The sequence below is a fragment of the Malaclemys terrapin genome, chromosome 1 (genome assembly GCF_027887155.1).
Source record: "Malaclemys terrapin pileata isolate rMalTer1 chromosome 1, rMalTer1.hap1, whole genome shotgun sequence".
In the NCBI taxonomy this organism is placed as follows: Eukaryota; Metazoa; Chordata; order Testudines; family Emydidae; genus Malaclemys; species Malaclemys terrapin.
In genome coordinates this window covers 321,292,632-321,314,067 of record NC_071505.1, presented here as the reverse complement: position 1 = coordinate 321,314,067, position 21,436 = coordinate 321,292,632, and the positions used below count along the sequence as shown (strand labels likewise).

The following is a 21,436-nucleotide window of genomic DNA, read 5'->3' as shown; positions in this document are numbered from 1 at the left end:
CCTTGTGATAGAGTAAGTTTTATTATCCCAGTTTCACAGAGATAAAAAACAGACACAGAAAGGTCAAGATACATGCCTAGCACTACAAAAAAGTAAATAATTATGTTTAGACTAGATCACATTTCCTGTTAAAATGATCTTAAATATCATTGGTTGGAAAAATAATTAATATGTTTAAATAATATATATTTTGTTTTAATAGACATGGGATCATAACACTTCAGGCTTTTTCAGAGTCCAACAGGAAACTTTGGCTGGAAGCTATGGATGGAAAGGAACCAGTAAGGAAATTTGTTATATTATTTATTATGAGTTCAGATTTCTTGTATACAGAAGTGAAAAGAACAAATTGCTGTACATCTCAAAATATCTCAAACATGGAGAAACAGTTTACATAAACTTTTACGACACAATGCATACGTGCAAACGGTATTTCGCAAGCTTTATGGACAAAACAATGGTAAAATAAACACGAATGATAAGATAATCATTATATTAATAATGAAACAGAAAAAATAGTATATCTCAATCTGTAGTCACACATTGAGTCACTTATGTTAGTTGGGATATTGACAGTCCGGCCAACATCATATTTCGTTGGCATACAGGATACATGTGCACAGGCACAATTTGTGAATTTGAGAGCAAGTCATCTTAAGGGTGAGGCCTTAGAGCAGCAGTATCGCCACCTTTAAAGGTGCTGCAGAGAAAAGAAACTGTGATGGAGGCTGGTAGGTGTTGATGAGAGAAGCTGAGATTTCATCCTGCCATTAATCTACACTTGAGATTTCCATTGAATACAATGGCACAGCTCCACATGTAGACCCAAAAGGGAGAAGATGATTGTTCAGAATTATGAGCTAGATGGCATCTGGTCTCACTGAACAGGTCCAACCAAGGAGTTAGGGCTGAGAGTAAACAGGGTTCACATATAACAATACAGACTCTACAATTCTGGCTACTCACTATCATCTTTCAGCTACCCAATGTAGTTGAACTGAACTCTCATAAGAGAGACTGCCTACTAGAGGCAGCATTTTAAGTTTTATGCTTGTTAAGCTCATTTACAATGACTGCATAGTAAAGAAATGGCAGGAGCAAGGCTTGCCCAATGCAACATGCTAATGCAAAATGTGTTTGCAGTGGCTTGAGAGCTCTTAACTGACCTGGAAGTCACAAATGTTCATATTGCAATGTTTTCTTTTTTCAGATTTACACTTTACCAGCCATTATTAGCAAGAAGGAAGAAAGTAAGTTTTTTTTAATTATGTAAAATTATTAAATATACCTGGATTCCTACAGTATAATGTCCTTGTTTTCAGGCATATTAGGGTTGCAAATTACATTATTATATTTTCATGTATTGTCAAGAGTTACTCTTTTCTGTCAACTTGCAAAAAAGTACATCCTGTCTCAAGGGTCAGTTACATCAGGTGTGAAAAAGTCTTCAATGTTTGTATTATAATCAAATATAAATTGGGAGAAAATAAAATAAATCATGCTTCTGGCTAATGTGGTTCCAAAACAGTACACTATGTATAATGTCACTCTAGATAGCTATAGATGTATTCATAGTTCTATATATAAATGTATATATAAAATCAAATGGACCACCTGCACCCTGACGTAATAATATCCCTGCAGCTGATAACTTGTTTATGGTCTTCAGACTTAGGAATATTATGGCTTTTATTGTGGTGCTGGGCAAACATTATGTTATCATGCAGTTACTCCATTATATTTTATGTGCGTCTGTGCAGGTATCACACACGCACACACATTATTATTATTCTTTGTTTCCCATCCGTCAGCTCAGTAATAACAATGGAGCCAAATGAAGTCTGTCCAACACTTTCTATCTTGTACCAGCTTCACGGTTTCATTCATATTTAAACCTTTTGTATGTCATTTTTCACTGGGTTTATCCTACACATCCTGTAACATAACCTGACTCCTCCCGTTTCATCTCTCAATCATGTAGCCATTGCTGTTTCCAGTACCAAGCTGAAATAATCGGGCAATAGCATGCCTCCTTGTCTTACTCCTGAGTCATTCTGTCAGCATCTTGTTTACTCTCACCGCACTCATTGCCTTGCTGTAGATGTTTTCTATCTGCTTGACTGATTTTTTGGGGATGCCATACAGTCTCATAACTTTCTGCTAACTGCTCTCAAAAGTGCGTTTGAGGTTTATAAAGTTGTTGTAACAGGTTCAGTTGTGTTTTGTATACTTCTCTGATATCTGTCTTATCACACATAACTGATCTATTATACTTCATCTTGGTCTAAATCCAGCCTGTTCTGCAAGAACCACTTCCACATACCTCTTCATTCTCCTCTGCACCATTTTGGTGAATGCTTTTCCTGGCACGCGCAATAAGCCGATCCCTCTGTAGTTTCTTATTCTCACTCCAATCTCCTTTTTTTTATAGACCAGTACTGTTTTCGCTTTCCCCCGTTTACTCGACACTTGCTTTTGTTTGTAAATCTTGTTGAATAGTTTGTGCATCACATTTACCAAGTGTTCCTCCCTTGCTTGCAGTATCTCTGCAGTTACATTGTCATTACCTGTTGCCTTTTTCTTTTCCAAACTTCCGAGGTATCGAGATATTTACTTCTTTGTCTAAGAATTCCAGCATCTTTTCTCCCTCATTTGTGCTGGGAAGCTTTTCTATAACCATTTCATCTACTGTGTTCCGCACATTGTACAGCTCTTCAAAATATTATTTCCATCACGTATTCTTTGCTTGTTCATGCTCAGTTTCTTCATGTTTGTCTTTCACTGCCAACATCTTCAACTCATATGTCCCACTCAGTTCTCTCATCTTACAATTCCACTCCTGTGCCACATTTCTCTTCACATATTCTTCTACTTCCTTATATTGTTGGCTTATCCAGTTGTTTCTGTCTCTCTTTGCTTTCTGTGTTATCTGTCTAAGCAGCCTATTGTACTTAGCTCTAAGACTTTAGTCCTATTTTTTATTCTCCTTCAGCTTCCTACATTTGTCTCACAGCTGCAGCACTTCATCCATTATCCACCTGGGTCTCTTTGTTTTGTCCTTGTAGCCCAACGCTTGTAATTCCATTTTTATATTGTTCCATGTTGTTCCATGCCCCGGGGTGCAATCTGGACTGTGGAGCTCCTGTCCCCCCTTTTCCTCTCCTGCCCACAGAGTCTCCTACACTGCCATGTTAGTGACCCCTCCAGGCTGTGTTAATTCAGCCATCGGTGAGCAAAGGTACACCCATCTTAGTTCCATAAAGACTTTCCCAAGCCACTCATGAATTGTATATAGGGAGACACCAGCAAATTCCCCCAGCCCCAGCTTTACACTCCAGAAATGCGTGTCTTACACTGCTCAAGACTTTCTTGAGCAATGCAAGCTCATTAATTAGTTTCAAGTATCAGAGGAAGAAGAAGAACAGGAGTACTTGTGGCACCTTAGAGACTAACAAATTTATTAGAGCATAAGCTTTCGTGGACTACAGCCCACTTCTTCGGATGCATATCTGTGCATCCGAAGAAGTGGGCTGTAGTCCACGAAAGCTTATGCTGCTCTAATAAATTTGTTAGTCTCTAAGGTGCCACAAGTACTCCTGTTCTTCTTTTTGCGGATACAGACTAACACGGCTGTTACTCTGAAAAGTATCAGAGGGGTAGCCGTGTTAGTCTGAATCTGTAAAAAGCAACAGAGGGTCCTGTGGCACCTTTAAGACTAACAGAAGTATTGGGAGCATAAGCTTTCGTGGGTAAGAACCTCACTTCTTCAGATGCAAGAAGTCTTGTTTTTGTGGATACAGACTAACATGGCTACTCCCTGATACTTGATAGCCTTCGAAGAGTGGCAAACTAATTAATACAGAGGGTCCTGTGGCACCTTTAAGACTAACAGAAGTATTGGGAGCATAAGCTTTCGTGGGTAAGAACCTCACTTCTTCAGATGCAAGAAGATTTGTAAAAAGCAACGAAGAGTCCTGTGGCACCTTATAGACTAACAGACGTATTGGAGCATAAGCTTTCGTGGGCGAATGCTCACTTCGTCGGATGCAGATTTAGTAAGATTTCATTGCATCTGAAGAAGTGAGGGTTTTTACCCATGAAAGTTTATGCCCAAATAAATCTGTTAGTCTTTAAGGTGCCACTGGACTCCTTGTTGTTTTAGAACCATAGAATATCAGGGTTGGAAGGGACCTCAGGAGGTCATCTAGTCTAACCCCCTGCTCACAGCAGGACCAATCCCCGGACAGATTTTTGCCCCAGATCCCTAAATGGCCCCCTCAAGGATTGAACTCACAACCCTGGATTTAGTAGGCCAATGCTCAAACCACTGAGCTATCCCTCCCCCTTTTTCTTTGAAGGGTAGTGGACATGCCCCAGCCTCTGTAATCTGAGTGGATCCCCCAAGCGCTTTTGACAAACTCACTGTCTTACATTAAACATCAAGCCAAGTTTATTAGCTAGAGAAAGATAGATTTTAAGTGATTAAGTGACATTGCCATGGAAGATTAGAGTTGATTACAAAAGGAAATAAAAGAGCAAAACCGCTATCTAAATCCTATATTTTACCAAGCTAATAATTCTAAAAGCAAGAGGATTTCTCCCACCCAAAACTTCACAGCAGTTTCTGCTAACTGGTTCATTCTCTTATTGTTTTGTTTCTGTATTCTTAGAATGTGCATCTGTCAGGGTTCCCTCCCCACTCTGAACTCTGGGGTACAGATGTGGGGATCCGCATGAAAGACACCCCCTAAGTTTATATTCCAACAGTTTAAGTTAAAAACTTCCCCAAGGCACAAATTCCTTTCCTTGTCCTTGGAGGGTATTGCTGCCACCACCAAGTGATTTAAACAAATGTTCAGGGAGGGGCCACTTGGAGCCCTATCTCCCCCAAAATATCCCCTCAAGCTCCTTCACCCCCTTTCCTGAGGGGGGGGGGGGCCTTGAGAATAATATACCAACGGGTAGGTTAACAAAGTGAGCACAATCCCTGGTTTTTAGGACACTGAAAATCAATCAGGTTCTTAAAAGAAGAATTTTATTTAAAAAAAAAAAATTAAAAGAATCACACCTGCAAAATCGGATTGAAGATAACTTTATAGGGTAAATAAAAAGATTTAAAACATAGAGGATTCCCCTCTAGGCTCAACTTCAAAGTTACAAAAACAGGCATAAACCTCCCTTTTAGCATAGGGAAAACTCACAAATTAAACAAAAGATAATCTAACGCATTTCCTTGCTTTACTTACAATTTCTGTAATTTTTAGATGTATCAGTCCCGGATCTTTTTAGGAGCTGGGTTAACCTGCTTGGTCTCTCTCTTTGTCCCGAGAGGGAACCAACAAAAAGAGCACAAACAAAACCTCCTCTCTCCCCCATCTCCCCCCCCTCCCATTTGAAAGTATCTTCTTTCCTCATTGGTCCTTCTGGTCAGATGCCAACAAGGTTAATTGAACTGATTAACCCCTTACCGGTAAGTGATTCTGTACCTCTGGCCAGGAGGGATTTATGTTACTGCATACATAAAGGTTGTTACCCTTCCCTTTATATTTATGACAGCATCCTTTTATACAGAGACACGCTTTTGGCCATACAAGTGTTTTATTTTTATTTCTAACTTTTATTTCACTTTTATTTCTAACAGATGTTAAAGAATTCTGGTTTTGAAATATACATACTAAAAATATAACAACAAACACACATGAATGTACTAATGAGCAGAAAGTTTGATTGCATTCTTTTAGGATAAAGATGTAATTAAACAATAATATAAATAATAGTTACTACCTCTAGGTGCTATGCTCTTATGGACAAATGTTTAGGGCTCACATTTGATCCTAACATGAAGATGTAGCTAACCAGAAAGCCAGATTAAAGTAAATAATGTATTTTTCTTCAATTTATAGTGTTCTTAAATGAAGCAGGTTTTAACTTTGTGAGGAAATGTATTGTTGCTGTGGAGACAAGAGGTAGGTATTACATTACACTCTATATATTACATAGTATGCATATGGTTTTCTCTGACATAGGTTACTTTACAATGCTTAAACAGAAAATATTTTCCAAGTGCAGTTTGGAATCTATGTGTCACTCAACTTGTACTTTTCACAGCTGAAACACTGTTTTCAAAATCTTCCATAAAGACTGTCTTTAATTTATCATTTAAGAATAAATTATTGCAACTTATTGTTTTTTTTTAAATTAACACTTTTCTGTATTAGTACATTTAATGCTCAGTTGTATTTAATACACATTGGGACAAAATTATCCCTAGCTTACTCCCTTAACTTTATTTGCCTTACACCAGTTATACATTTCATCCATTGTTCATCCATTGTTTGTGTTTAATAACAATAGTAGGAAATGTATGCACTATATGGGAAGAACAACAAAATAATAGTGTAGCTACTGCTGATATAATATTTTACTACTCATAATAAATCAGTCCTCAGTTATTCCTACGTAACCTTCTGAAACAAATAAGGTCATGTGCTTCTTACTGAGAGCAGAATTTTGAACATTATGTTGAAAGAGGCACCAATAATACAAGCATTTTTAAATAGTAAAACTTGATATGGCAAATACACAAAGTTTAATTACATCAAAATTAAAATTAAATATATGTATTAGGAATGATTTTCTAAATAAATTGGCTGAACTTAAGAGGCATCCTCCTGTTTAGGCTTTTGAGATTGCGACAAATTATAATTGTTTTTTCTCAAACATCCTCAGAAAAGAGCTTTGCCATGGTTACACCTAAGAACTCTCTATAGTATAAGGTGCTAAGGAAAAAAAGGAGATCAAGTCAAGTCAAGTCCCATCATTTGAGTGTTAAAATATAATACTATAAAGGCCTAAAATAGAACATTATCCAGTAGCATTTTCGCATACTGTACTATAAAAAAATATTCTTTGCATTTGGGCCATGCCTGTCTCAACTGTTTGAGGATAATTGGGACCTAAGGCTGTCTCTTTATCTTGTTTTGGGCTCTACAAACTAAAACAATCCTGTCATTCAGCATTGACAAAGTAGCTGCAGTACTGCAGATAAACAAGGAAAATGCTAGACTGTGCAGATATTTTAAGTTGAATAGTTTGTATCACCAGTAAATTTTGTACAAAAGTAATTACTGTAATTGTCAGTAACATTTGACTATGGAGGACATTATTCCATTCTCATTTGCACTGGTGTAAATTCAGAGTAACTCCATTGAAGTGGCTTGCGTTACACAAGTTTACATTTCTTGGTAAGCAAGAACAGGGCTAGGAAGTGAGGACATGCCTCTAGAGTGCTTCTGGGACTTATTTTTCACTTCTCAGACATCATTCCAGTGTCTGCTATCATGGCACCTTTCCATGAGTCAGTTAGACAGAATGTTGGGCCCTTTCGTGGGGGTTTCATTTAATTAACATGTAGCTAAGATTTGTTTATAATATGGTGTAATTTCAGTAAAATATGTGTGGTAATTTTCCAAAATGGCACTAAATAGTCCAAAGTGGTGTACAGGAATTTAGCTGCATAACTTCCTATAAATTGATGGATGGTTAAACCTCATAAACTATTTTGAAAATTTACACCCAAATGTCTCACCTATGTGTCCATTTACATGAACATGCTGTACTTTTGGTGCCATGATTCTGTTCATTATCCTGTATTTTTTCCATATAGGTATCACAATCTTGGGGCTGTACAGAATAGGAGGTGTAAACTCCAAAGTGCAAAAACTGATGAATACCATATTTTGTAAGTTTTGGAAGATTTTGTATGAAAAACTCTAATATCCACTAAGGACATTTTGGACATGATTTCCTACACTGTCTCTGCTCAAAAATGTGTGTACAATAGTAAGCCGCTTCTCAGCTCTATGAGCTGTGGTGCAAGTGAAGTATCTGCACTTGCAATTGCAGGTGGCAAATTAAGTGAGTAAGCATGCAAATAGTTAGCTATGTATGTAACTGGCCACTGTTACTCAGGACAGGTCTACACTACAGCCAGGATCGACGCTCTGAGATTGATACACCAGCGGTCGATTTAGCAGGTCTAGTAAAGACCTGCCAAATCGGCTGCAGATGGCTCTCCAGTCAACCCCTTTACTTCTTCCCCCTACAACCTCCTTTGGTGTAGACCCCGCAGTAACTCAACCTAAGGTACATCGACTCCAGCTACATTATTCACATAGCTGGAATTGTGTAGCGTAGGTCGTGTAGTAGTGTAGACATAGCCTCAGTTTGTGCAGAGTCATTGAAATTGCATACACAGACTATGGATAGATGTGCATTTTTCACAAATAATTTAGTTTATTTATTTGAATTTATTAAAAAATGAAACAGGAAATCTGTCCAGAGCTCTCAACACCCCGACACAAATTAAAAGGGAAAAAAAAGTTTTACATCCCAATGATCAACAGGACTCAATCCTCTATGAAACACAGAACTCCCCTCCCACATTTAATCAAACACTAATTCCACAGTAGCCTGTATAAATGGATGTAGATTGCAACATGCTCCAGTGGTCAACAAACCCAGGCTATTCAGGAAAGCTGGCTCCAGATCTGAGAACACTCTGCTGCCAGCCCTCTCTCTTAACTTAAGGGGAATCCTTGGAGTGTGTCTACTACTGACTGAGGATAGAGGAAGTGTCTCCCATCAAAACACCCCAAGACCTTTAGGTCTTTACCAATCAAAAACAACATCTTAAATTCAATTCAGAAACAAATGGGCAGTCAATGCAAATCATGGAGCAAAGGTGGCACATGCAGACAGTTGAGAAAAATGAGACCCATTGGATTTGTTTATATTTTGCAGCTGGGATTATGTAAATAAATCTATAAATCCCTTTCTTCATTTAATTTAATTGTCAGTTTATTGGATCTGTTTGTCAAGGCATGGAATACCAAACACCCAACTTTAGGTCAATATATTACGACCATCATCCATTAATAACTCATAGTTTATAAGATTTTTCTTTTTTTTTGGTGGTCCTGGGGTTTCCCTTATTTTGCTAATCTGGATATAACCTCCCTCTCTTTTGAAGATTGCTCTATATCAAAACCAAAGCAACTGGCAACCCCTGTATCACCTTGGGTTTAGTTTACTCTTTGAAGTTGGGCACATAGTTGAGATGTCTATGTACTAGATGCTATTCCATTTTTCTGACACTTGACAAAAATTAAAGGATTTCAATGTATGTTCAAGGTGTTAGTTAATCTGGGTAATAAAATAACCATAAGAAATTAACACAAAATCTTTGTATGTTGTTGAAGTGTTGTGTTGCTTTCCTAACTAGTCTGCTAGTCAAAGTATAATACAGTCCTAATTCAATTTTCTACCAGCCCCGAAATCTCCTCCTGATATGGATATTGATATGGACATTTGGGACAATAAAACAATAACAAGCGGACTAAAAAACTACCTCAGGTGAGTATGATGCTCTACGTGTATCTCATTTCATGTCCATTTAATCTTATTTATTGATATTGCATTACATCTCTTTCACCCCCTTAGAACACTAAATATATATAGTGATTTTGGCTAGCCTAATAATATTCCAGTAATTATATATAAATGAATCTGCATTTGATTATGCTATCTGTCTGCCTGCTGTTGAAACAGTTGTGCTCTATAAAACCCTACATTTGGAGGGGGGATAAGTTAATTGCATTTGTTGATCTGTAAATCCTTTATCTAAACTGCACAGTATGAGACAATCTTTCTAATTTGTTAAATCCTTTATGTAAATTGCACAGCATGATATTTCACTAATTTATTGTTAGGGCAGGATAAAATTGTGGCTCCCTGCATAAATGTTAATTCTCATTTCATATCCTATGATACAGGTCACTTTACAGGAATTGGGAATAAATATATCCCCAAACAATTAGCAAATTCATACAAAACCTTCAGCAATTTCGAAACCCTTTAAAAATAAGGGTCATGATTTTCTAGAGTGACTGTGATTTTGGGGTCCTCAACTTTTGGGTCACAATTTGGGACACTTCGAAGGGACCAAGCTTGTAGAGGGTAGGTGTTCAGCACTTCCTAAAAATCCAAACCTCTGAAACTCAGTCAAGTTGGTCATCCAAAAATGTAGGCATCAAAAATCACTAGTCACTTTTGAAAATCTTGGTTAGGGTGAGGTTGTTACTTATGCAATTTTAGAATAAGAAATGGCAGTAATAATGTTTCTTATGACTGCAGACAATTCATAAGTTGCCTTTTGAATGAAGAGTCTTCCCAGTTCACTACATATCAGGATTTCAGTGCCATACTGGGGTCTTCATGATATATTTGGATTTCACCAGCTGAAGCTTGAAGCCTAATTGGCCCCTCACTTTTCTACCTTCAGCAACACTGCTGATGATTTCGGTGGAGTTATGCCTGATTTTACAGCTTTGTAAGTGAGAAGGCAGTCAGGCCCGTGGTCTGTGATCAAGGCAATGGTATTGGCATTCCTCTTTAAGTTACTCACAGAGTGGCACTGGATTTAGCTAGAGAAGATTTTCATCAGATCTTGCACGTGACTGAATGGTGCTATGGTTGTGGCCTGTAGGCAATGAATTCGTTTCATTGGACATAATTATCTGGCACCCAGATGCTAAGGTGACCGTCATCATGTAAAAGCATATTGAAATAGTAGCAACAGCAATAAAATACAAGAAAGGATTTTAAAAAGTAATACATTTTCTAAAATATTTTTTTAATTTTATGACCAGGTGTCTTACAGAACCACTGATGACCTTCAAGTTGCACAAGGATTTCATTATTGCCGTTAGTAAGTAAAACACTAGAGAAATTAGTAAGACTTCAGGAGAGTAATACTCTTTTTGATCCATCTCTTACCCACTGTTTCTGGAGAACTTTCCTCACACTATATCTTCCCATGTTCAGCCTACTTTTGTTTCAAATAACCTAGGCAATGATTTATTTCAAGAGATATGAAATTGTACATACGTGGACATTATTATGTATTTGTAGTGCATTAGCACCAACTGGCCCCAATCAGAAGCCCCAGGCTCACTGTGCTGGGTTCTGTACTAACATAATAAAAAGACAGTTCCTGCCCCCGAGGAACTCAAAATCGAAGTATGTATGTACGTAATATTCTCTCTCCCTCCCTCCTCCACACACCCACACATACAGAATCTCTGTTAAAAGAATATTAAGGTTTAAAAGTCAAGCACTCAAAAGTTAATAAATGCTAGAATTAAGGTTCTGTGCCTGTGCAACCTTAATTATTTGGATTTTTTTCTGATACTTACAAATACATAAAGTGCTAATTATCCTCATCTCTCCTCAAACCACCATAAGAGGAAATATAAAGGGGGGTTAGCTGCTGTTAAAGATCATTGGGTCAAATGATTACTCCTTGTTTGACAGAACAAGGAGTAATGGTCTCAAGTTGCAGTGGGGGAGGTTTAGGTTGGATATTAGGAAAAACTTTTTCACTAGGAGGGTGGTAAAGCACTGGAATGCGTTACCTAGGGAGGTGGTGGAATCTCCTTCCTTAGAGGTTTTTAAGGTCAGGCTTGACAAAGCCCTGGCCGGGATGATTTAGTTTGGAATTGGTCCTGCTTTGAGCAGGGGGTTGGACTAGATGACCTCCTGAGGTCCCGTCTAACCCTGATATTCTATGATTCTATGAAATTCTGGCTCTGTTGAAATCAATGGCAAAACTCCGGCTGACTTCAGGATTTCACCCATTGTATTAACTGAGTTTATTTGAAGTACAATTCCCAGAATGTTCATGTAATAAACATATCTGAATTGTTCTCAGATTTTTGGAAGGCAGTTTTAACAGCAGATTGATGGTTTGCCTTATTGTAATGTGTAGTGTGCCCTAGTGTAGTGTTATTAACATCATCCTTACACACATCTTTGGGTGCACCTTAATTTAATAACATTCTCCTTATTTTTATTTAACAGAATCCGATGACCAAAACTACAGGGTTGAGGCAGTACATGCACTTGTTCATAAATTACCAGAGAAAAACAGAGAGATGCTGGACATCCTAATCAAGCATTTGGTCAAGTAATTCCACCATTATTTTTGTCTGTTTGGTGTTTACGGGTATGGACTTGGATGTGGGCTTCTTTCCCCCCCTTTTGTTTGTCAATTTTGGCTATTCAAAATTGTTTGTTTGTTTTACCTGAGAAGATAAGTACTTGAAAATTAGATCAGACTTGTAAAATGCAGGACAAAATTTTGTGACAAAAGAACTGCCAACTAGAAATAGGATCATAACTCAGAGCCCTGGAGGTTCCCAGAAAGTGATTATAGTTATTAAATGGGACTAATTCATATAACAGCATTTAAAAGAGAACTGGATAAATTCATGGAGGTTAAGTCCATTAATGGCTATTAGCCAAGATGAGTAAGGAATGGTTTGTCAGAGGGTGGAGATGGATGGCAGAGAGAGATCACTTGATCATTACCTGTTAGGTTCACTCCCTCTGGGGCACCTGGCATTGGCCACTGTCGGTAGACAGAATACTGGGCTAGATGGACCTTTGGTCTGACCCAGTATGGCCGTTCTTATGTTCTTACATAACTGTTCTCAATCATGCTCTCAGTGCATGAATTAACACCAATGAAATTGAATTGATGACCAAAGCTGTCCTTATGATTTCACCCATTGTTTTAGCTGAGTTTATATGAAGTACAATTCCCAGAATGTTCATGGAATAAATATAACTGATCCATAACTGATGACCTTACTCAGTCTCAGTCAGTGGTCAATACCAGATGCTTCAGAAGAAAGTTTAAGAACCGTGTCATAGCAGATGTGAAAAAATCTGTGTGTTTCCCCCTCAACCCTGCACCCCAAATGAGATCTCACTCTGATCTCTAATGGATAGACATTGGCTTTATCCAGAAGAATGAGATTTTTATATCCCTTCCAAAATATTGATCATTAATTATGATAACTCTGGATATTCTTGATAGCTATATAAATTCCCAGTCTCTTCTTGAATCTTGCTAAATGCTTGTCATCAGCAACTTCATGTAGCAATGAGTACCACAATCTAATTATGCCTTCTGTGAAAAACTTTCCTTTTATCAGTTTTGAATCTGCCACCCCTTAATTTCATTGACTGTCCCTTTGTTCTTATGTTATGAGACAAGAAAGATATAAATTCCTGTTCTACTCTCTCTAGACAATTCATTATTTTGTGTTTTTCTGGTACTCATCTCCTTTCTAAAGTAACCCAATCTTTTCAATCTCTCTTCAGATGATAGTTTTTCCAGGCCCTTTATCATTTTCATTGCTCTTTTTGATCACCTTCCAGTTCTGAACTATCCTTTTTGAGGTAAGGTGATGAGTACTTTACATAGTAGTCCAGCTGAGGCAATACCATTGGCTTAAATAAAGGCATTAGATTATTTTCCATCCCATTCCTTATGTGTCCAAATATCTTCTTTGTTTTGTTCACCTCAGCTGCACACTGAGAAGAAGTTTCCATTGAACCATCCACAACCCTCTCCTGAGTTGATAGTTAATTTAGAACCCTTTAAGATAAATGAGTAATTTATATTTTCCCCTCCAATGTGCACTCTTGCTTCTATTAAAAAAATAAAACCACACTGAATGATTTGCTGGCTATGTAATATAAGTCACACTATTTTAATTTGTTTTAATCCATGTACTTCCTTTCCCTATCCCTCTTCCCTGTATCTGTCTGCATATATTTGTCTAATCCCAGATTTCATGCCCTTTGGGACATAAACAGGTTGTTGTTTTTTTAAGAAAAAGAGAACCTCTGAAAAGGAGCATGCACAGTTATGATGTTATGTAAATATATCATAATGCATTAGCAAACGGGCAAACAATAGAGACTTGACATTATCTGCAAAAAAAGAAAAGAAGTATTTCACTCTTTGAAAAACTTCCCATGCAAATTACACATTTGCCTCCTTGAGAATACAGATAATTTCATAATGTGCTTTAATAACTCCACACTTCCAGACTACAGGTAGCCAGGAGTCTGCAAATTGGTAATATCCAAAATTTACTGTCACCTGTGATACAGCAAAGAGCGAGATTTCCAGGAGAAAGCAATTGTGCCTTGATGAATGAGGCATGCAGCCACCTGAAATGTATGATTACGTGGGTCTGTATCCATTCAATACCCCAGCAAAAGTAGGACTAGTGAAGAGAAAATTGGTTATCAAAATGTTCCATATTACAAGCATTCTGAACAGCAATTCTTTTTTTTTCTTTCCTTTTGCAACAGAGTGAGCCTTTGATGCTATATCAAAATTTCTGCCTAGTCATTTATTGTCAGAATAATATTAAATACATCATTCTATTTATTAACTAAATGAACCAATTTGTCACCAAGGAAACCCAAGCATAGTGCAAACATTACTCTTTGTGTTCTGTAGTCTATATTTTCAGATTATATAGTTTGATTAAAAAACCTTAAAACTTTTTGTGCAGGATAGTAACTTGTGCTTCTAAAAAAGAACTAATTTTCATGGTTTGGGCCTCAAATGAGCATCTGTCTACCAGAATTGTTACTTAAACTGAAATCTGAGATGTTTTAAGCTACTCTTAATTAGGTGAAATAGAAGCTGAGTTCAGTAGAAGGCATTTATATTCCTCCATTTTTATCTGGTTATCGTGAATCCAAAGAAATTAATCCTAGTTTTTACTGGATATCATTGTAAATGAGGCATCAAACTCTGCAGTTTGAAATGGAAAAGGAATATTTTTTTGTATTCGCAGACTCACTCCTCCAGTCATCTCATTCTCTTCTGTGCCCCAGAGAATTCTGTTATCCACTCACTACTATATGTACCTAGTACTAACAGCTCAACAATCAGAATGAGAGAGGTCATGGGGTCTATGCCCAGGATTGGAAGCCAGCAACTCCTGAGATTTGATCCTGCTTCTGACAGATTCCCTCTGTGACCTGTGGAAAGTCATTTAATATTTCAACCTCAGTTTTCCCATCTTTGTAATGGGGATGGTTTGTTACATACCATGTACCATCTTTGTTATGGTACTTGCCTACCAAACAATGGTGCTCCGAAGATTAGTTTAGTTAGTTTTTATATAATGCTTTAAAAAACAAATAGAGCTACCAGTATGTATGGGCCAAGTGATCTTACTTCAAAAGGTAAAAGTATCAAACTCGTCACATGGCCTTGATTAATGGAAAGCTCTCAGAGGTAGTTTGTGAATTAGAAGAAAATGAGGGAGGGGGGCTGTTTGTTTTAACTCATATTTTAAAACTTTTGTGGATGTATCTTGTTGCTCACAAATGATGGGGTCTGCAGAATATCAGGGACTAAGAATAAATACACTAAAGAGGCAGCTAAAATGTTGTTTGTCATCTCTAGAAATGATCATAGTAATAGAGTGCTTAGTGCAATATCAGATAACAATGACAGGGAGCAATCATAAAGCAGAATGAGGAAGGAAGAAGTTAATTCCACGGCAACTGATTCTATTCAGTTTAGCAAGGCTCAGTAAGATTCTCTAGAAATTGCTGAATAGGCTAGGACAATAGGAGAACTGTAGCATTGGAACCAGTGGTAATTATTTGTAAGAGTTTGTGAGGTTGTGACATGTATCCGGCAAACATTCTTATTTATGAAGAGAGAAAAGGGGGAGGGAGAGACACTGAGAAGTACTGGTAAGAGTTTTTTACTTCACTATCTGGTAAATGTAGAAAAACTTTCAAAGTAGTCAGTATGTCAGTTAGAGAAAAAGAGAAACAGTGGACAGTGTAGGTTAATGAAAAACAAAACACAGAATATGGACTAACAGGTTTTAAAGTCAGAAGGGACCTGACCTTATGTACAACACAGGCAAAAAAAATCACCTATTAATTCCTATATCAATCCTATATCTTGTGACTGATCTCTAGAGCATGTGTTTTTAGAAAGATATTTCATGGCTCTGAGGCCCCTATCCTACAAAGATTTACACTCTTACTTGATTTAGCACATTTAAGTAATCCCATTGTGTTGAGTGCATAGTCAAGCATGAGCATAAATCAGTGCAGGATTTGGGGCCTTTGTGGATAAACAAATACAGTAGTCATACTGCAGTGTATTTTGATTTTAGTAAGCTATTTAATGCATGCCACATTTTCATTTAATGTGGACTAGATCCACTGTTGAACTCTCAGGCCGTCAAGGCTTTTTGGTTGCACAGGAACGGACCAAATGGCAAACGATCACTATGGCCAACTGTCCGGCTAAGCGTTGAAGATCAGTGGTTCATACCAGGACCCACAACCTCCTGTTCACAATCCTCAGGTTAATAACCTAGGTTATATTCTGCTCCTGGAAAGAAGCATTCAGAGCAAGCCTATGCTGATCAGGGAAGTATTCTGCAAAGGAAGAGCCACATTCATGATGGAAAACCCTTATGTCTTCTCTGAGCTCAGACAAGTAATTCAAAATTTACTCCATGAAAGCCAGTGAACTTCAGAGTGGAAGAGGAGCTGCCAATGCTGAATACCTGCTCTGTCACATAAAATACCAAAGAGGCATGCACTGGGCTTAACTTTAATACAGTTCACAACTTTATATACTCATCAAGTACCTTCTGCCATTCCACTGACATCCTGTTTGCCACTCCAGCTTCCCTGTGCATTGAATAATATTCCCAAATGTGTGGGGCATAGAATCAACTAGATTCTAGTCACAAGGCCACTGTGTTTTCTTGTCATAGCTCGAGTACTATCAGTTCAAATACCAATCCAATCCACATGCCAAGAATTGCCTGTTAGAAAGCTTTAAAGATTTCTTTTCCCCCCTGTAGCCCATATCAGTAGACAGCAAAAGAAGCAGTGCTCGTATATGAATTCTTCTCACTCATCTTGGACAAATGTTACAAGTTGGTCAGAGGAAGACACCTATGTAGTTTCGTCCATGTGTACTGAGAATACCGGCTCTCCTCAGCCTCTGAAGCTATGTCATGAAAACCATGTCACATCAGCTGACTCTGACATTGGAGGAAGTAATTGTTTTGACAGGACACAGGGTGCAAGCAACATTTCCCAAATTATGAGCTTTTGGCACCTCTTATTATTTGCAGTGATATGACATATGATGCTTGGAGGGCTTTCGTATTTACAACATATTTATGTAATAGAACAGTGGATTTTCATAGACTCATAGAGGATTAGGGTTGAAAGAGACCTCAGGAGGTCATCTGGTCCAACCCCCTGCTCAAAGCAGGACCAACCCAAGCTAAATCATCCCAGTCAGGGCTTTGTCAAGCTCGGCCTTAAAAACCTCTAAGGATGGAGATTCCACCACCTCCCTAGTTAATCCATTCCAGTGCTTCACCACCCTCCTAGTGAAATAGCTTTTCCTAATATCCAACCTTGACCTCCCCCACTGCAACTTGAGACCATTGCTCCTTGTTCTGTCATCTGCCACCACTGAGAACAGACTAGCTCTATTCTCTTTGGAACCCCCCTTCACGTAGTTGAAGGCTGCTATCAAATCCCCCCTTATTCTTCTTTTCTGCAGGCTAAATAAGCCCAGTTCCCTCAGCCTCTCCTCATAAGTCATATGCCCAAGCCCCCTAATCATTTTCTTTGCCCTCTGCTGGACCCTCTCCAATTTGTCCACAGCCTTCCTGTATTGGGGGGCCCAAAAGTGGACACAATAATCCAGATGTGGCCTCACCAGTGCCGAATAGAGGGGAATAATCACTTCTCCGGATCTGCTGTCAATGCTCCTATTAATGCAGTCAAAGCCTTCTTGGCAACAAGAGCACACTGTTGACTCATCTCCAGCTTCTCATCCACTGTAATCCCTGAGTCCTTTTCTACAGTACTGCCCCTTAGCCAGTCGGTCCCCAGCTTATAGCAGTGCATGGGATTCTTCCCACCTAAGTGCAGAACTCTGCACTTGTCCTTGTTGATCCTCATCAGATTTCTTTTGGCCCAATCCTCTAATTTGTCTAGGTCACTCTGGACCCTATCTCTATCCTCCAGCACATCTACCTCTCCCCCCAGATTAGGGTTATCTGAAAACTTGCTGAGGGTGCAATCCATCCCATCATCCAGATCATTAATGAAGGTGTTGAACAAAACCGGCCCCAGGACCGACCCCTGGGGCATTCCACTTCATACTGGCTGCCAACTAGACATCGAGCCATTGATCACTACCCATTGAGATGGACAATCTATCCAGCTTTCTATCCATCTTATAGTCCATTCATCCAATCCATATTTCTTTAACTTGCTGGCAAGAATACTGTGGGAGACTGTATCAAAAGCTTTGCTAAAGTCAATGTGTATCACATCCACCACTTTCCCCATAACCACAGAGCCAGTTACCTCATCATAGAAGGCAATCAGGTTGGTCAGGCATGACTTGCCATTGGTGAATCTACATTGACTGTTCCTGATCACCTTCTCTCCTCCAAGTGCTTCAAAATGGATTCCCTGATGACCTGCTCCATAGTTTTTCCAGGGACTGAGGTGAGGCTGAGTGGATTTTTTTCATAAAGATGGATGCTTGGTCTCCAAATGGTTCAGCACTCCTTCCTTTTATAATCATATTTATGGCCATATTCAGGGCACAGATTATGCAACAAGTTCTTGGAATATATTGGAGTCTTTTTTTTATTTTAGAAGCTACTAGGGAAGAGGCTGTTCTAGATTTTATTTTGACAAATAGGGAGGAACTAGTTGAGAATTTGAAAGTGGAAAGCAGCTTGGGTGAAAGTGATCATAAAATGATAGCATTCATGATTCTAAGGAATGGTAGGAGGGAAAACAGCACAATAAAGATAATGGATTTCAAGAAAACAGACATTAGCAAAAGAGTCCTACAAAAAGTGGAAACTAGTTCAAATTACAAAGGATGAATATAAACAAATAACACAAGTATACAGGGACAAAATTAGAAAGGCCAAGGCACAAAACAAGATTAAACTAGCTAGAGACATAAAGGGTAAAATGAAAATATTCTACAAATACATTAGAAGCAAGAGGAAGACCAAGGACAGGGTAGTCCCATTACTCAAGAAGGGGGACAAAACAATAACAGAAAATGTGGAAATGGCAGAAGTACTAAATGACGTTTTTGTTTCAGTTTTCACCAAAAAGGTTAGTAGCAATTGGACATCTAACATAATGAATGCCGGTGAAAATGAGCTAGGATCAGAGATTAAACTACGGAAAGAACAAGTTAAAAATTACTTAGACAATTTAGATGCCTTCAGGTCACCAGGCCTGATGAAATACATCCTAGAATACTCCAGGAGCTGACTGAGGAGATATCTGAGCCATTAGCTTAGTCATGGAAGACAGGAGAGATTCCAGAGGACTGGAAACGGGCAAGTATAGTGCCAATCTATAAGAAGAGAAAAGAGGACAACCCTTGGAATTACAGACCAGTCAGGTGGTTAACTTCAGTACCTGGAAAGATAATGGAGCAAATAATTAAGCAATCAATTTCCAAACACCTAGAAGATAATAAGGTAAGTAACAGTTAGCATGGATTTGTCAAGAAAAATCATGTCACACCAATCTAATAGCTTTCTTTGACAGGGTAACAAGTGTTGTGGATAGGGGGGAAGTGGTAGATGTGGTTATTTTGACTTTAGTAAGGCTTTTTATACTGTCTCGCATGACCTTCTCATAAACTAGGGAATTACAACCGAAGTGGAGCTATTATAAGGTAGGTGCATAACTGGTTGGAAAACCGTTCCCAGAGAGTAGTTATCAGTGGTTCACAGTCAAGCTGGAAAGGCATATCAAGTGGGGTCCCACAGGGATAAGTTCTGGGTCCCGTTCTGTTCAATATCTTCATCGGTGATTTAGATAATGCAATAGAGAGTACATTTACAAAGTTTGCAGATGATACCAACCTGGGAGGGGTTGCAGGTGCTTTGGAGGTTAGGATTAAAATTCAAATTGATGTGGACAAGCTGGAGAAATGGTCTGAAGTAAAAAGGATGAAATTCAATAAGGACAAATGCAAAGTATTCCACTTAGGAAGGACCAATCAGATGCACACATACAAAATGCGAAATGACTGCCTAGGAAGGAGTACTGCGGAAAGGGATCTGGGGGTCATAGTGGATCACAAGCTAAATATGAGTCAACAGCATAATGCTGTTGCAAAAAAAGAAAACATGGTTCTGGGATGTATTAGCAGGAGTGTTGTAAGCAAGACACGAGAAGTAATTTGTGTACTCTACTCTGTGCTGCTACTCAGCTGGAATATTTTGTCCGGTTCTGGGTGCCACATTTCAGGAAAGATGTGGACAAATTGGGGAAGGCAAGAGAAGGGCAACAGAAATGATTAAAGGTCTAGATAACATGACCTTTGAGGGAAGACTGAAAAAATTGGGTTTGTTTAGTGTAGAGAAGAGAAGATTGAGAGATGACATGATAAGTTTTCAAGTACATAAAAGGTTGTTACAAGGAGAAAGGAGAAAAAATATTCTCCTTAACTTCTGAGGATAGGACAAGAAGCAATGGGGTTAAACTGCAGCAAGGGCGGTTTAGTTGGACATTAGGAAAAACTTCCTAACTGTCAGGGTGGTTAAGCACTGGAATAAATTGCCTAGGGAGGTTGTGGAATCTCCATCATGGAAGATTTTTAAGAGTAGATTGGACAAATACGTGTCAGGCATGGTCTAGATAATACTTAGTCCTGCCATGAGTGCAGGGGACTGGACTAGATGACCTCTCGTGTTCCCTTCCAGTCCTATGATTCTATGCTCCAGAAACCTTTGCCAGCTAGTTCAACACTGATAAGCAGTCTAGTACATGTTTGTGGTACAGAGTCTGCCAGTCAGAAAAGTCAGGCTGCAAGTGGTAGATTCATGGAAGAAAGAAGTGGTTTGTCACAAGCAGCCTGCTGCCTGGCTCCATGGATGAGGACTGTAATCCTATTAACTTCTTAGGGAAAGCAAAACAGATGGCTGTAGGCAAGGAGACTGAAGACATAACGTTGAGCATCTGGCTGTAGCAAACTGAAATTCCATGACAAAAATGCTGAATTCCTTATCATTTGGGAAAAAATCCCAAATTCCATCTTTGTAGAATAACAGAGGCAGATCCATAAAACTTTGATTGAAATTAACAGAGCAGTTCACACTTCTTAGAGCTATTGTTTCATGTTTTGTGTAGATTTAGGCAAGTGGCAATGCATCCATTAACACTCAGATCACATTTTCAAGGTAATCTCCACAATCATACGGGCTAGAAACAATTTTTTTATAACGGAAGGGTTGAGAATAGGTGATGATGCTAATGACCCTCCTGACACTGTTCATGACCTCCCCAGAGCTTACAACCCACAAGTTTGAGAACTCCTGATCTAGACATATTCAAGGCCACATTTTTAGGCTAGGTCTAAAAAATATGTATTAACAATTCTAATCCCATATTTCTTGGTACCTAACTTTGTGGATATGCAAGATGTTTGCACATGCAAATTGGCAATAATAAAGAA

The 21,436-nt window shown here is 38.5% G+C and overlaps 1 protein-coding gene across 1 annotated transcript in view; it reads left to right on the top strand.

Moving 5' to 3' along the window:
• The window catches only part of ARHGAP42 (Rho GTPase activating protein 42), a 297,832-nt gene that overhangs the window by 238,446 nt on the left and 37,950 nt on the right, over positions 1 to 21,436 (top strand). The window contains exons 11-17 of the mRNA XM_054015601.1: positions 203 to 281; positions 1,211 to 1,250; positions 5,904 to 5,966; positions 7,667 to 7,741; positions 9,330 to 9,414; positions 10,710 to 10,768; positions 11,920 to 12,025. Coding sequence (XP_053871576.1) covers positions 203 to 281; positions 1,211 to 1,250; positions 5,904 to 5,966; positions 7,667 to 7,741; positions 9,330 to 9,414; positions 10,710 to 10,768; positions 11,920 to 12,025 — 507 coding nt within the window. The remainder of the gene's footprint in view (positions 1 to 202; positions 282 to 1,210; positions 1,251 to 5,903; positions 5,967 to 7,666; positions 7,742 to 9,329; positions 9,415 to 10,709; positions 10,769 to 11,919; positions 12,026 to 21,436) is intronic.